At 37.4% G+C, this 15881-nt stretch overlaps 1 protein-coding gene across 1 annotated transcript in view; it reads right to left on the bottom strand.

Annotated features, from left to right (window-relative positions):
• Nucleotides 1–3214: 3214 nt before the first annotated feature.
• The window catches only part of MAP3K1 (mitogen-activated protein kinase kinase kinase 1), a 58046-nt gene continuing 45379 nt past the window's right edge, over nucleotides 3215–15881 (bottom strand). Inside the window, exons 13-21 of the mRNA XM_017811093.1 lie at nucleotides 15255–15346; nucleotides 14869–15058; nucleotides 13292–14564; nucleotides 12236–12388; nucleotides 10738–10900; nucleotides 9117–9248; nucleotides 7980–8122; nucleotides 7374–7505; nucleotides 3215–5962 (exon numbers count right to left, since the gene is read on the bottom strand). Coding sequence (XP_017666582.1) covers nucleotides 5813–5962; nucleotides 7374–7505; nucleotides 7980–8122; nucleotides 9117–9248; nucleotides 10738–10900; nucleotides 12236–12388; nucleotides 13292–14564; nucleotides 14869–15058; nucleotides 15255–15346 — 2428 coding nt within the window. The 3' untranslated portion in view covers nucleotides 3215–5812. The remainder of the gene's footprint in view (nucleotides 5963–7373; nucleotides 7506–7979; nucleotides 8123–9116; nucleotides 9249–10737; nucleotides 10901–12235; nucleotides 12389–13291; nucleotides 14565–14868; nucleotides 15059–15254; nucleotides 15347–15881) is intronic.

The following is a 15881-nucleotide window of genomic DNA, read 5'->3' as shown; positions in this document are numbered from 1 at the left end:
GGCCCAGCCGCGCCCGCGCGAACGCGGCGGCCATTGCGTGCTGCGGACACGCGCGGGCGCGTTTGTGTGCTGAGTTGCCATTGGCTGCGAGCGGCCGCGGCGCGGGAGCGTTTGTGTGCTGAGCTGCCATTGGCTGCGAGCGGCCGCGGCGCGGGAGCGTTTGTGTGCTGAGCTGCCATTGGCTGCGAGCGGCCGCGGCGCGGGAGGGCCCGTGAGGACTCGGCCCCTGGGGGGGCGGCGTCCGGGGATACCCGAGCAGGGAGAGCGGCGGGCATCGGGAAGGGAAACTCACGGCCCCTTCCAGGTATAAGTACGCACACCTCTCTCTGAACAATGTTACGTGTCCCTTCTGTGTTAAATTAAACAATTAAAAAAGACAAGATCTGGTACCAGATTAAAAAGATGGGTTGGAAGTTATCTAGAAGCAGCGATTGAACCCACCTCCTTGACAGTTCTGCATCCAGGAGCAATCCCGGCACTATGATGTCAGCTTTTCAAAATCATCTCGTGCCTGCTTCTACTGATGCTGAGGGCTGTTAGTGCTTCAGATGATCATAGAATCAATTAGGTTGGAAAAGACCCCCAAGATCATCGAGTCCAACCGATGACTGAACACCACCACGGCAACGAAACCACAACACGAAGTGTCACGTCCAGCCGTTCCTTGAACACTTTCAGGAAGTATGACTCCCGGGCAGACCGTTCCAGTGCTTAACTACCCTTTTACTGGAAAAATTCTTTCTAATGTCCAACCTGAACCACATGTCCTCTTGTCCTGTCACTATTTACCCGGGAGAAGAGTCCAACCCCCACCCGTCTACAACCTCCTTTCAGGATTGCTGGGCAAGCGATGAGGTCTCCCCTGAGCCTGCTCTTCTCCAGGCTAAACAACCCCAGCTCCCTCAGCTGCTCCTCATAAGACTTAGATCACAAGTCTGTAGCATATGTCATGAAGAGAGTGGATCAATAGTCCAGACCTGAAACCTGTGATATTTCTGTCCACACTTGTGCCTAGTATTTGGCTATGATGACCGGGAGATGCAGCCTGCTGATCAGTGTTGCATTTACTACACACTCACCTAGCCAGACTGAAGAGATATGCTGCAAATCATGAGCATTTACAACTGGGGTCATAAACCCTTTTGGTGCCACATTCTACCATCATTTATCTGTAACGTTTTTTAAAAAAACCCAAAAATCGAGTGAGGAAAACAACTGCTCAGCAATCGATCTTCAAAAATTAGCAAAGCTCTGCAAATCATTCTTTACAAATCATTACACTGTCAAGATAAGGGTACTGTTATCACCTCTTTAGCCACTGCTGTCCCTCCTTGCTTGGGTACCTACTTTCACAATACTTACATCTTTGGATACTGCTCCTTATCTGCATTATTTTTTAGTTAAAAACTGCCGATGAATTGGGAAAACACGAATATGTATGCATGTGTTTTACTTTCTTCGGAAACTAGTTTAAAAACATGGAGCAAGTGTTTGAGAATCGGTTTGGGGGTAAACAGAGAAATCAAACCTCCAAACACACTCAGGGGTTATACTCCTATTACTAGACCTGAAATTTTGAAGAGAGTTTGGGAATCTGAGACAGGTCCACCAAAGCAATGAAACAAACTGAATTAACTTCCTGTTTCAGAGCCTTGCAAGTATTTATAAATTGCATCTTGATTTACTCCATAATCACTTTAATTCTACTGTTGACCTGGCACATCTTTCTTGAGAACAGGAGCTAAGCAATGAGGTATTGCAAACCGAGGGAAACAACAGAAGGCACAGTGGCTGCCTGAAAGTGCTTCCCTGCCATCTCCTGGACTTCCTCAGTAATGACAGGGAAGAAAGGTCTCCGTTCAACTCCAGATATTAGCAGCTGTGTGCCATAACTAGAAAACAACATACATGTTTGCCACAGTACATGCATACTGTGGCTCTTAAAAGCAAGACAGTCACATTCGTGATTCAGGTTGGCATGGAAAGCTAAATAATGAGTGAAAAGTTAGTAAGGGAAATAGAGTGCCTTGGAAAGTGGTCTGAGTCAGGTCACAACAGCCATGCACATAGGTTGCCCACTCATGTGATGGAAGGACATACGTGATCTTCATGACACTCCAGCATGTCCTGGAGGCAGCTGTCACCTTTAAGTGAGAACTTCACATGATGAAACATCAGACTTCAACCTATGACCATCATGTAGAAATGTGGTTATTCCCACCAGAGAAATTCAAACAGGCATAGAGCTTACCATTTGCTTGTGGAAGAACTGAACATGCCCTTTGCAAATGAAGACATTTGGTTCTCTAAGTAGGTGTCTTTGACTTTACTGCCAACTGCTGGGACAGGAGATCTCTGCCATCCCTTGTTACTAAAACTAGGCTGCAATGTTGCAAGTATGACGCAGTACTGCACAATTCAGAACTTCTATGGTAAATCAAGTAAAGGAAGATAAATTAATTGGAATGTATCTTTTACTTAATCCTTGTCATGTATTTCAGTTAGTACATTTTTCTGATTTTAAAGATCAGATATTAGAACTTATCTGAAGATTTCTGCTGCCAGTTTTTGCTGGCGAATTAGTATGTTCGTCCCTATCTGTAGAAAGTCACATAACTAATGGAAACTATAAAAAGTGTAATCCTTCGAAGTACAGAATTTGTAGTCACAAAAAAGGCTATAGTTGAAAATTGTGTTCCATAAAAAAAAAAGATTAATTTTTAAAATTTAAAAAATATCTGGAGAAAGACTATCAAGTGAAACTAGTCCTAGCTTTGCAATACATAGTCAGATTGCCTGAACAAGGAAGGGCTTGTATTTGCTACTTAAATCGCAAACAGAATCATTTCACCAAAAACATAAAATAGCAGATTGACTTCCAAGATACACTTCAATGGCTCCAGAACTGATCTAATCAAATCAGCTCACCTGACTAGGTAATTGTAACATTTGCAGTAATGCAGAGTTTAGACATTTAATTCTTGACCTAAAGGCAAAAACAAATGAGGTTCATAAATAAAAATGTTGTCTTAAGAGAAGTTGCTATCTTTATCATCAGTTAAAAAAAATAAATTAGTCTTTGTTGCTGCCCCTTATCTAACCATTCTTTATCGATACAGCCAAGATATAGATATAGATAGATATATATTGGCCAAAACTCATTCATGTGTTATTTAATATTAGAAAACAAGTCTTGATATACCAAGTGTGGTGTACAAAATTGTGTATAAACAGTCAAGTGTACCAGAAATATTTTACTCACATCAGTAAACTGAACATATTGACATTTTAATAAGCAAAGGACAAGATTTGTTCAAAAACTTTTATTTACTATAAAGACAAAAACACCAAAATACGTACAAATTATACTATATAAAATTGGTTCAATGGGGTAAAAACTTTTAATTAAAATATCTCGATATATTTAAAATAACAAAGGATACAACGAAGCCAAATTTCTTAACCCAGAGATTTCCGTAAAATTTGCTTGCACAGTAAGGTGCTAATAGAAGTTAGCCCTTAAGCCCTGGAAGTCTTAGGAATCAGTCACATAGCAAATATAATTTCATTGTGAAAGTGAACTTTGGTAGAAGAAACTCTATAGGACACCTGAGGTAGTAGAAACTGGAATAAACAGCAGTAGACGTTATTTACAACTTAAGTACCAAATAACATTAAGAACACAAAAAAATAATTACACAATACAATTTTCAGTCCAGCTTTGATCCAAAGAAAATAAGAATATTACATCACATCTGCATTTTTAAAAACACCACAATTACCAGCAAGCTGAGCGAAACACAAACTCAAACAAATGCATTTGGACACCTAAGAGGCAGTTTGAGTTTGAAATGTGGTAGGCATAGTGATCTACAAAGTAATACTGATTAGCTGAGGTTCATCAGTTTATACAGTTTACATTTCTGCCAGAAACAGTATTAATCTGACAACTCATCTTCCAGTACATGAATTGGCAAGAGTGCATCCTTTAAAGCTTGCACATAAGACTTGGAAATAATCTTATTAGAATGAGAAATTCTAAAGTGGTCAAAAAAAAAGTCAAGTACAAAACAGAGCTACCAAATTTCACATTTCAGTATTATCTTTTTAACTCTTCAAAGTCTGCCAATCATCCAAAACAAAGGAATGTAAAATTTCCAAAAGAAATACATTCACAACTGATGACACTGCCTTTTTTTTTTATTAGTATGAGCACTATCATTCATGTAAACTTATCTTTAAGATGTTTTACTTCCAATTTGTATTATACATTTTTAAGGTACTATAGCTTATTTAGTTTGTCCTGAGTTTTTGAAAATAACCAATTCTTTTTGAGTCCAACAATCCAACTGGCTTCTGAAGAGTTCTAACATGAACAGTATTTTTTTCAAAATGGATTAAACACAATCAGTATTAGATTAAAAAAGATCCCCATTTTTAAAAAAGCAAAAGAAAAAGCTGCCATTTTCCTTCAGTATTACATGCATCAGAATCTAAAAACCTGCCTTTAAAATAATTTTAAAAACTGTTTAAAAAAAAAATCCACAGCTGCTAAAAAAACCCACGAATTTTGCACTACAGGTGAAGCTTTACTTCACATTTTACTTTATCTTGCTCTTCAAGTCAAAGTTTGTTTCTTGTTAAAATAAATACCTTTCTTACAGTAATATTTTTAACATTTTCAAATTAATTATCACTAAAGGCTACAGTAAATAGATGATGTATGGCAGAAGGAAAACGGCAGGTAAAACTTCTTATCAGTAGAGAATGTGGCCTCAGTTTCTTTACACAAAGAATGAGATTTGCACATTTGGCACCTGCTCACGCTGAAGTAGATGACAAAGCCTCCCATAAAAACTTTAGTGGGAGCTGGGTTTGGAGAGGCCTTTGACATGAAACTTCTCTACGTGATTTGCCAGAAGAAACTGCTATATGAAAATAAAAAAGGCTCAACAACTTCTAGCATGATTCAGACTAAGTTGCTTTATACAGAACAATCTTGTTTATTAAATAACCTATACTATCAGAGCCCTCAACACATCCTTGTTGAAGGTGGCATTTTATTCCAGATATCCAGCAAATCTGGTTTTAAAACTCTCGTGTCAGGAAAATATTCCATGACACAGTTTGCATCTTTTTGTCTAAAGACTAAAATATCCCCTTTTCACAAAAATTAAAAATACAAAGAAAACAAACTTTAATTTCAAGAGAAATTACATGGCCAGTAAATGCACAGTGAACCACAAGTGCCTGCTCTTACTTTATAGGAAGGCAATATGCCTTTTTTTTAAAGTTTCCATCAATATTTGGATTTGTTACTCGGAGAACATCATGTAAAAGGACAAATACAGAGTGTCCTTTTAACCAGTACTGAAAACTTACTAATTGCAGAACATCTACATGATGTGAAATGGAAACAGTGATAGCTATATTAAAATAGATCTTGAGCCTCTCAGCTGCTAATATTGCTGAAAAAGTGCTCCAAATAAAATTAAAAATTACTTACCTGCTAGATAATCTTGCAGCAGATTTAAGGAAAAATGCTTTTGTATTCACACAGAGCCAGATGTTTGAAAAGGCACAGTTTACAAATCTCTGCACAAATTGTCAGATGTTGCATACTGAGCTTAGGTAAAGATCTTGATTTGTCAATCACATACTTAGGCAGGATCCCCTACTGGCCATAACTTCTTGATGTATCTATCGTTAAGGCCAGAGAAAAATAAAATTTGCTGCGCTTAACTGCACTGCAAGACAGTTATTGTATGTTAAGTAGCATTTTCTTCAGTATTTCAGCCTTACACATAAGTAGCTACCATGTAGTACGGAAGACTGGGTGTTTCAGCAGCTCCCTTGATGGGGGTCTGTCCTGAGGTTGAAGTTCTAAACACCGAAGAGTCACATCTTTCAAGCCTGGAGACAGATGTGTAGGGATAGATGGAGCAGTAGTTGCACTAGCAATCTGAACAAAGGAAAACAACTTTTTAGAAGTCAGCAATTAAGCCCCTTCTTCTACCCCAAAAAACCTCTGACAAGCTCATCACTTCAGCTGATGAGTTATATTTATGAAATTTTCTCCATTCAGCTTATTTCCTACTGCAGTTTGAAGACTACATTACTACTTCCAGTTTAAGCTGTCCTTATGCCTATTGCTTTTCACAGTCTGACCCTCCTTATACTTTTCTCTATATTTTCTCCTTACAGCAAGATTCTGCAGCGACCACGTGCTGAGCAGGCCTAGGAAAAGCTCTAATGCCACACATACAAGTATTCTTTGGTCTATTAGTTGCCTTCACTGTTAACTGGCATAAGCCAACATGGAGACAGATTAAGCTGAGAGATGTTACTTTACAATATGTTAAGCTGGGTATGCTGTCTTGCAGTATCTTTACTGTATTTCTGCTACCACCCCAAATGGCAGTATTTCTCAGACAGATGCAGATCTCCCCCAATCAAATTAATTTTTATTTTCTCTAGATCAAATTAAGCAAGATGACTGAGAACACTAGCGTGGCACCACTAGATTCACAAAGACACAGAACCATGACAATTACATCTCTTATCACAAGTGATTTGTACTTAATTAGAACATATCTGAATACTGCTGTGCTAGTTCTCTTTAGTACAAACACTTCCTTCATTCATGATAGTAAAAATCCCGATGATCACTTTGCAGCAGTATTTTATTCATTCAAACCTAAAATTCAACTAGACTTTTAGAATTAAATATACCTAACTGATTTCAGTAAGAAACATGAATGCCAAGATGGATGACTGAGAAAAGGAAGGGGCAATAATCATGTATAGCATGGCATAATGGTAAATATCTTTCAGCAAAATCTGAACTTGGAACAGTAGGTTTTTACCAAAATATTCTCCCCACTGTGAAATATGAATAAACACTTAAATGGTACAAAACCTCCTTTTGGTCCTGTATTTTACAGGATTGTAAGAAAAAGTTAAAATCCCAATTTTCTGCCTAGAGTAAAGATCAGCTCTATTCTTGATTTTTCTTTTTTTAGCCTGTTACACTCCGTATTTATATCTTAGAACTGACCTTTTTGAGCAACTTGGCCTAGTGGAAGGTGTCCCTGCACATGGCAGAAGGAAAGGTAGAACTAGAAGATCTTTAAGGTCCCTTCTAATATAAACTTTTCTACAATTCCATGACTCGGCATATTATTGTGTTGGTATCTATTTTTAAACAAGCAAGTAGGGTTATGTTGGTACCAGTATTGTTTTGTACTAACAGATCCAATATAAAAAAGAGCTATTGCAACGACTGCTGATACTTGTATACTTTTCTGAAATTCATGTTGCTGTATACAATTTGTTGTCTGTTGTAGAATAATGGCAGTAACAAAATACCTCACCTTAAATATCAGAGCAAGATGATTGGAGTGTTTCTCTGCATTCCAAGGAGGTTTAGCACAAGCCATTTCTATAACAACACAGCCAACGCTCCACACATCACAGCTTCTACCATATTGCTGACCTCTCAGAACCTGAACGTAAAGGCAGACAAAAGATCAGATTATATGCTTCAAAGTCTCTTAACTCTTAAGTAATTTAGAAGCAAACCCCAAAAAAATCATCAACCACGTGTATACTGATTAACATTTCAGGATGAGAAAGTTATCAGGGATGTAAATGCCTTAAGATTTATACAGGTCTAGAGATCCAGTAAATAAAATGCCTCATCAAGTGGCAAAACAAAGTACCTTACAACAGCTTTTGATCAAATGGCCATTTGGGCTTTAGTAACAACACTTGTGATGGGTGTATCTTGTAGCAAACTACCTACAACAACCTTGACAGCAGTCATGATTGCTATATTGGAATCATTCCTAATCTTTAGAACCAAGGCATTTAAGACACATTTGAAGCATATACAAGAATTTTCTGTTATTTAGCCATATGAATCAGCTTAAAGAGTTCAAACAAACTTTTTGAAATAACTTCTAAAGCTAGTTTCTTACCTCCGGTGCCATAAATGCAATAGTTCCCAACAACTGTCCCTGAAATTCCCCAGCACCAGTTCCTTTTGATGCCAACCTGGCTGCAGCTCCAAAATCAGCAATTCTTAATCTATGACCTGTGCTGTCAATTAGCAAATTGGCACCTGTCAACAGCACAATAAAAATACTGCTAGTTGGCTTTCTATTAAAGGCAAAAGGATGAACAGACAGTCGACGCTTTTCCTCCCTCCATTTCAAAATTATAACTAGGTTAATATTCCCCACCCCACAAGGAAGTCTAAAAATCAAGAACAAGGTCTAATAATGTCACTTTTCTGTTATGCCTCAATGACACTGCACACAGCTTGAGGCCACTTGAGAGATTAACAGAAGTAATCAAACTTTCAAACTAGGGCAAACACAGGATTCTGGAACAATGCCTGGAGATGGAATAATGCAAGAAAATGGTGACCTAAAACCCTGGAGATTTTACTTGCCTGCAGCTTCTCATGAAATTTAAACTTATTTCATTATCAAGCAACTTTGAGTTGCTTTGAAGAGAATTACAGGGCAATTGAAAGCTTTACTATTTTAAGAAGAATTAGTAAAGGCAAGTATTTGCCATTGATACATTGCTACTTATACAGGTATATCTCCACTTCATGGACAGCTATAGTAACATTTAAGGGACAAGTTGATTAAGACTGGTACTTCCCAGTGAAGTCCACTTTTTTCTCAAGGTACAACTGTATTTATATTCAATTAGGATGAAGGAAGAAAACTCATCATAATATTCCTATAATTAGAAAACTCGTCTCTTTATTTTGGCTTGTTCACAGATTTTATTATCATTTCAGTGTAAACATTTACATTAATTTAAGTAGCACTCTCTAAAACTAAGTGGCAACTTCATATCTTATTTTAATCAATTAAGAAAAACAAATTTTCCAAACTGTCAGCAGGGGTAGCAAATATCCCTAAGCATGCTGTGAACATCTTGATTCATTTCAGTAACATTTTGATTAATTTCAGTAATTAAAGGTTCTTAAGAATGACCAGACAATCCCATCAGAATCAAGAGAAGCAATAGGTCTCAGGCCAAAACAGATGTTGCTTTATGAATATTCCTTGTTAAAAGACATTCTCAATAATTCTCACCTTTAACATCTCTATGGATTATCTGATTCTCATGGAGGTAAGAAAGGCCACGTAACAGTTGTTCTGTGTAGTTAATAATTACCGATTCTTTGAAGGCTCCATATTTACTTAACAAATGAGCAACTGAACCCCCTAAAAGATAAAACAGTACATTCTATCAACACTTGGACTTTCTATTACTAGAATGCAACACTGCCTCCTAAAATTGGAACTTGGTATTAGTATTTCTAATTTATAACTAATTTCTCCCTCCCTACCCCCTAAAAATTAAGAGTTGCATTGACAAAAAGTAATATACTTTGTCCCTTAATTACTTTCTACATGGAATCGTACACATTAAAGACACAAATCCTCATGCTTCCTAATAATTTTATACTTCCTTAAAAGAATGTACAAATCTCTAGTGTACAAAGTACTTTTGCTGATAAAAAACCCTGCATTTTATCCACACTTCACATTAATGTGTGAGCAGCAGAACACTAGCTTTTCCTGGGGCAATAGATATGCACAGCCTCCAGTAAGCACTCCCTCTGAAGATCTTAATTTACCTTTGTTACCATACAAGTACTACTACAAAGAACTAAGCAGACAAGCAAGGAAAAGCAGTATCCTCCCCCTATTTTCCAAAAATTGGTCTCTAGATTCTCAAGACTTTGGATTTACATTGTGCCTCTCAAAGTATGCTAACATAACTTGGGCTGGAATGAGGTAAACAGAATTCCTGACATTTCATTATCTAAATAATATTTTAAAAAAAAATTAATTAAGAAGTTAAGCACTCTTAATTTTTGGAAAATACTGCCTGCACTACTTCTTGTGATAACACATACTTGGGCTTGCTTGTTACCACTCTTGTATTGTTAAATTGTTTCTCCCAATGAATGCAAGTTAAGGTGCAATGCCTTCTTTTACCAGAAATAAGGATGTATAAAACACCAGATCTAGTCTTGGTAACTGGATGGCAACAACATTCCATTCATAAAATTATTAAAACTACTTCTTTAAAAAAAGACATATATTTTCTTGTCCCTGCTCTATACAATTATGAGAAGACTTAAATTTTTTTTACTAAATTACCAGTTAATATATTTGAGATATGATTAAGTTTTTCCCAAAGCATCCTGCTTATTAGCTATTGTTGGAAATTTACTTTAAGTTCTTAAATGCCTTTACATGTCACTTGACACAATTTTTATGATAATGCTTGGGACAAAAGCAAGTGACAGGTATTCCAAACTTTCTAGTAAAGTTATTTTTAGTAATAACTTGAAGCTACACAGGTACACTGAAAATGAAATGGTTTGAGGGACAGGCACTTCAGTTAGAAATAAACCGAAGTTTGTAACTTCTCATTTAGAGTCAGAAACTGAAGGATAAGTAATAGAATCTTTCTTCAAGGTTTCCAACTGCTTTAACTGTATGACAGATTAGGTATGGAAAATTCCAAATCATAAAAAGATGCACCAATAAGAATATTGCTACAACCACTTCAACTGTCCTGCATGTAGACCTTCATACTAGTTACCAATAGCAATGAAAATAAAAATTCACAAACTGAAGTGATGCAAAATACAATATGAAATATTTCAAGACTCAAATGGTATTTTCATTAGTTGCTTACCTGCCATCCATTCAATAAAGAGGTTATAGTTGCTCTTCTCACATGTAGCACCCAACATTCGAATAATGTTAGGGTGGTTCAGGTGACTCATCATCCTTATTTCCTCTCTCAATGCTTCAACTACCTCTTCTTGCTCAGATGATGTGTTCCTGACATACGTCACCTGTTTTGAAATATGATATTTAGACTTACCTAACTTATCTACCAGTCTTCCTGTAATCCCCCTTCAGTACAGCAACAGGAATGGATGGTTTTCACCATCTGCAAATATTCTTTATCTCAAACCCCTTCAGCTGAGAACATATCTCCATGTGAGACAGTCACGGAAAATTAAGAGTGATCTTCTAGGGAAATAATAAGAATCTCTTCCAGTACAGAGTGGGAAAACATCTCTCTGCCCAAACAAGGACAAAACCCCCTGCTTTCCAGATGTTGAGGAAAAGAAAGAAAGATAAGGCCTGAAATGGGATTCTGACAGTGCTATTTGTAAAATTTTACTAGTTAAATGGTAAATGTTTCATAACTAAAGCTCTTATCCCAGAAATTCAACTGAGGGGGAACATGACAGATCAGAACTCCTATAATGGAACTGGAGCCAACCTCAGCTCTGATCCATATTAAATATGAAATAATGGTATGCTGCAGAGAATTTCCCCCAGGCATCACCATAATCATCATCTCTCCAAGAGGAGCTTCAAGGACTATATGGACAGTCCTACTTTTTCACAAGCAAAAGAGTTTCAAAAGAGGAATAGCTGGTGACAGATATTCTTTCCCTAAGCAATTACAAAACATTTAATCAATTCTACAGGTGTAAGTGCATTCTAGAATTGATAAGAAAATATTGGGACTAAAATTCCCTCTATGTTGTTACCACCGACTCAGACCTAGGGCATCGTAAGTGTGAACAATTTAGTCACATCTAAAACCTTCAAAAATCTTGAGTGAAGCATGTGCATTTGGGCCTCTTCTCAGCCACCCTTCTGTATCTATTAAATTAAATATTAAAAATACTTGCCTCCAAGTTGGCTTTAGTTAGTTAACAAAGTTGAATCAGAGGAAACAAGCATTAAACTATATTTCCTCCTTATAAACTGTAGGAAAAATATTCTTGTCAAGTAAGGGGATACTAAACAGCTATCTTGCAAATATGGCATTAATTTGGAATCAAAGAGATCTGGGCTCCATTCTTAACTCAGTTACCAATTCATCATCTTGATAAAAGTAAAAATGCATTTTGAGGAACTATGAAAGAAAATGGGCCTATGAAAAAGGACATTTTTTGCTTTTAATTTTAAAGGGAATTGAAAAAAATTAAATATATTAGGCTAATACTATGCACATAAGGACTTTTTTTAATTATGTATTATGTGAGAACACATGACAGGGAGCAGAAGGAGCAAGGAACACAAGAGAGAGCAGAGAGCTTTTTATATTCAGTATTCAAAAAAAACACTGAAGAACAAGCACAAGAAAGTGAAGTATTTGAAGTATTTACCTGTTTTACAGCCATTAATGTCCCTGTTCCCACATCTTGAGCTTGGTAACAGGAAGAGAAAGCTCCAAGACCAATCTGCTGACCTTTAAGCCATTCTGCATCTTCTCTGTAATGGTGTTTTGCTTTGGTATGTCCAGGTAGGGTTTCTGGTGTCTGCAAATTAAGTTCAAAATCAATTCTGAGTTTACTAGCATGCATCCAAAATGCAGACATTCTAAAACATTACCAAATAGCCCAGCTTATATGACTGTCCTCTCCCTTACACTTCTTTGTACTGCATGTTATATGTTTCAGCTGAGATCAGAGCACCAGTGTATTCTCTAACGCCTACTTAGAGGAGGCTCTCTGTTCCTACACATATGTTATTACCTGAGGGTGAAAGGCAAGATTTAAGGACACAAGTAGAAGCATGACTTCTTTTTCTGTTCTGGCCTCACATCTAGTTAAGGTTTTAGCTTGCACCTATAGTAAACAGAACCAATATCATGTTGTTTTCTATTTAATTTATTCTTTCCGTTTTACGCTTCATATGTTTTACCTTATACAAAGGATCACACATATAATACACCTTTCTCTATTCTAATTTCTTGTGCTTTTGTCTATTTGCAAATAAATAGGGTTTTTTTTCTGACTTCTAAAGTATCTTGCATCTTCTCTCAAGATATGCTGACAACAAGATCTCTTCCCACTCTGCCTGCCTTTTCTTTCAGAAGCTACTTTGGTTTTGTACAATTGCCTTCAAAGTAAATCAACATTAAGACTCTGCACAGTTCTACTCCTGCTTAAAACCTTTGTTCTCATTTCCTGGTTTCCCCAATTTTACTTCTTTGCCACTTTAAATGTTGGTACATGATATTGTGTTTCTGTTCCAAATACCTTCTCTAAATTTGTTAATAACATGGGAGGATTTTGTTAGCACCCTCAACTGGCAGATGGTTTATACTCATTCTCCTAGGAAAGGGAACTGAGTATATTAGCATCTTATATCACTTTTGAAATATAACAGCACTGCTTTATAATTTCAGTGAACCCTAGTTGAGACTTAGGTATACTTACATCCTGCTGAATGATTATGATATCGTCACAGTTTTCAACCTGTAGTTGGGGAATTATTGGCAGGGCATCTTGAGATGCTGACATTGCCATAGCAATAGCTAAAGCTTCTTCCTCTTCAGCTTCCATCTTTTCCTTGCACTTTTGATTGTGATTTACATCATCTTTGTAAGTATCATCATTTTCTGCCCGCTCAGGAGAAAGAACTGCAACTTCAGACTTGAATGTAACTGTGCCATCACTCGTTGCCATGGAGGCTTCGAGCAGGTCCTCAATGCTGGAACTGAGCTCTGCGTTAGCATCCAGCTGACACTTCTCATCTACTGGTGTGAACGCTGTCTCTTCACTTGGTATAACTGCACTGCTACTGCTATTGCCATCACTCTGTGTAATGTCATTCAGGTCAAGTGTCATACTGCTTTTTAAGGTTTCTCCTTGCTTGTTCACATCACTTGGGGTGGGTCGTGATGGCTTTGGCCTGTGTACATGACTCGATGGCAATGGCCTGCCCTGCGTAAAAACTGGAGAAAGTTTCTCAGATTCTTTACTTTCAGAGCAGTTTCTCTGAAACTGGAGAGAAAGTTTCCGCTGTGTTTGAGGAGAAGGTGAGGGGATTTTGCAGGGAACAAATCCCTGAGGTCTGAGTTTAGAGACATCTGTTACAGAGCCAGCTGGTACAGATGGGCTTGAAGGAGACAGAAGCGTTGGCAGTAGTGACTGGGAGTGACTGGAGGAGGGAGAAGAGTTCAAACACTGACTATGGGGTTTTCCTTTTGTTTGAATGGCTGGTTTTGGTTGCTCAGTGGTTACTGATGAAACAGGAAGTCCCACTGCAAGGCCAGCCAGCGTCTCAGAAACGTCCTCTGGTCTGGCACTCAGTTTTTTATCACTTAAACCTTTCACACTTTTCCCTGATAACTGGACAGTATTGTTGGGAGTATTACTTTCTGTAGCTTCTGGAGAGTTATCTGGTACAGGCAGCTGCAAAAAGTCTTCATGCCGACATTCCCCAGAGTGCATTTCTTCCATGCCCAGCTGAATGGCTTCTGCAATTTCCATTTCATCTGCTATTGCCATCAGACGTCGACGCATCCTTACATAATGACTTGAGCTTGTCACACTCAACATCTCTAACAGCTTCAAAAAAACATGGGGCACTCTTGCCACCATTCTTGCTGCACTCAAAAATACTCTTCGTGACAGTTTGCCAACCATTGAGTGGGAATTGTCAATTGACTGCAAGGCGAAAGTTAAGAGGGAGAGAAGTTTCTTATACCTAAAAAAAGAGAAGAGGTCTTTTATACACTGACATGCTCTAGTTAACTAGTGCCAAAAAAGTAGTTTCAAGATAATGTATTTAGCTGTCAGTTCTGAAGTAGAAAGGAGATTTATTGCTGCACTTGTGCTTTCACATTGCTTCACAGATCAGAAGTTTTAAAAAAGACAATCATTTACTCCATAAATCAAGCACCCTACACATATAAATATTTGCTATTTGTTTACAGAAATTAGAACAAATACTTCTTTTATGAAATTGCTGACAACAAATTCAACTACAAGAGTAACAGTCACATAAGTACCTGTCTACTACAGTATCAGCCTGTAAAACATCTCCACAGACAATGTGGGGATAAAATTCACCAGGAAATTCCAAGAGAAGTCTGTCTATTAGACAAAGTCGCCCCAGTAGTGCTTGCCAGTTGCTGGATTCGGTTTGGGTTCCAAGAATACAATTTAAGACATAATCAACACCTCCAATACCAATGGATCCTATAAAAAAGTCGATAACATGAAGATTAAATAAAGATCAGAACAGTATCTTACAGAATTACACACAGTGTGCCCAAACTATCACCCTTCCAAACTGTTAGAGGAATACTGTTCTCTTTGCCATGCTGATACTTGGTAAATCCCAGTGTATTTGCTTGCAATTATAATTCAGTTCTGCATGAAGAGCTATTATTACCAGATTTAAGTATTTCTCTCCCAACTGCCAGCTCGCCAGCTTGACCTTTACACATCTCCAGTAGCGTTGAGACTGAAAGTTGACTTGTTCGACTGTGAGAAATTAAAACCAAAAAAAGAACTCTTTCAGCAAATGCTTTCAAGGAAAAAGATTCTACTCATTATATTTCAAAAATCACTAGCTAGGGATTGTGTGTAAAATGACTTCACATCACTTTATTCCAGCAAATTTCTGTAATTCTTTAAGCTACCAATAGTTGTGACATTTTTTACAAGGATACTTCCAAAAATGTAATGTTTATCACTAATACACAAACAGAAACCCAAATTGTACCTCATCCTTTTGCAAAAAGTGGCCAATTTCAGAAATACAAAAACATAAGAACAGTTCTATTTCAATTATTACTTTACCTTTAGATAATCTCTTGCTAGACTATTACTGGGGCATCTCTAGCTGCAGTTTCAGAGGAAATGGTGCTTAGAAACTAAAACTAGAGAAACAAAACTCAAGCTGGTGGACTTCTGTATCTAGTTTACAGTATAGGAGAAGAAATGGTTGGTCTGGCAGAACAAACAGGGTAGCCTAGGACAGGAAGACTCAAGCCAAGGGCATTTACTCTAAATAGCT

This window comes from Lepidothrix coronata, unplaced genomic scaffold (genome assembly GCF_001604755.1).
Source record: "Lepidothrix coronata isolate B3197 unplaced genomic scaffold, Lepidothrix_coronata-1.0 Scaffold31, whole genome shotgun sequence".
Classification (NCBI taxonomy): Eukaryota; Metazoa; Chordata; class Aves; order Passeriformes; family Pipridae; genus Lepidothrix; species Lepidothrix coronata.
The sequence above is the reverse complement of the archived record's forward strand: the minus strand, read 5'-3'. Positions and strand labels throughout refer to the sequence as shown.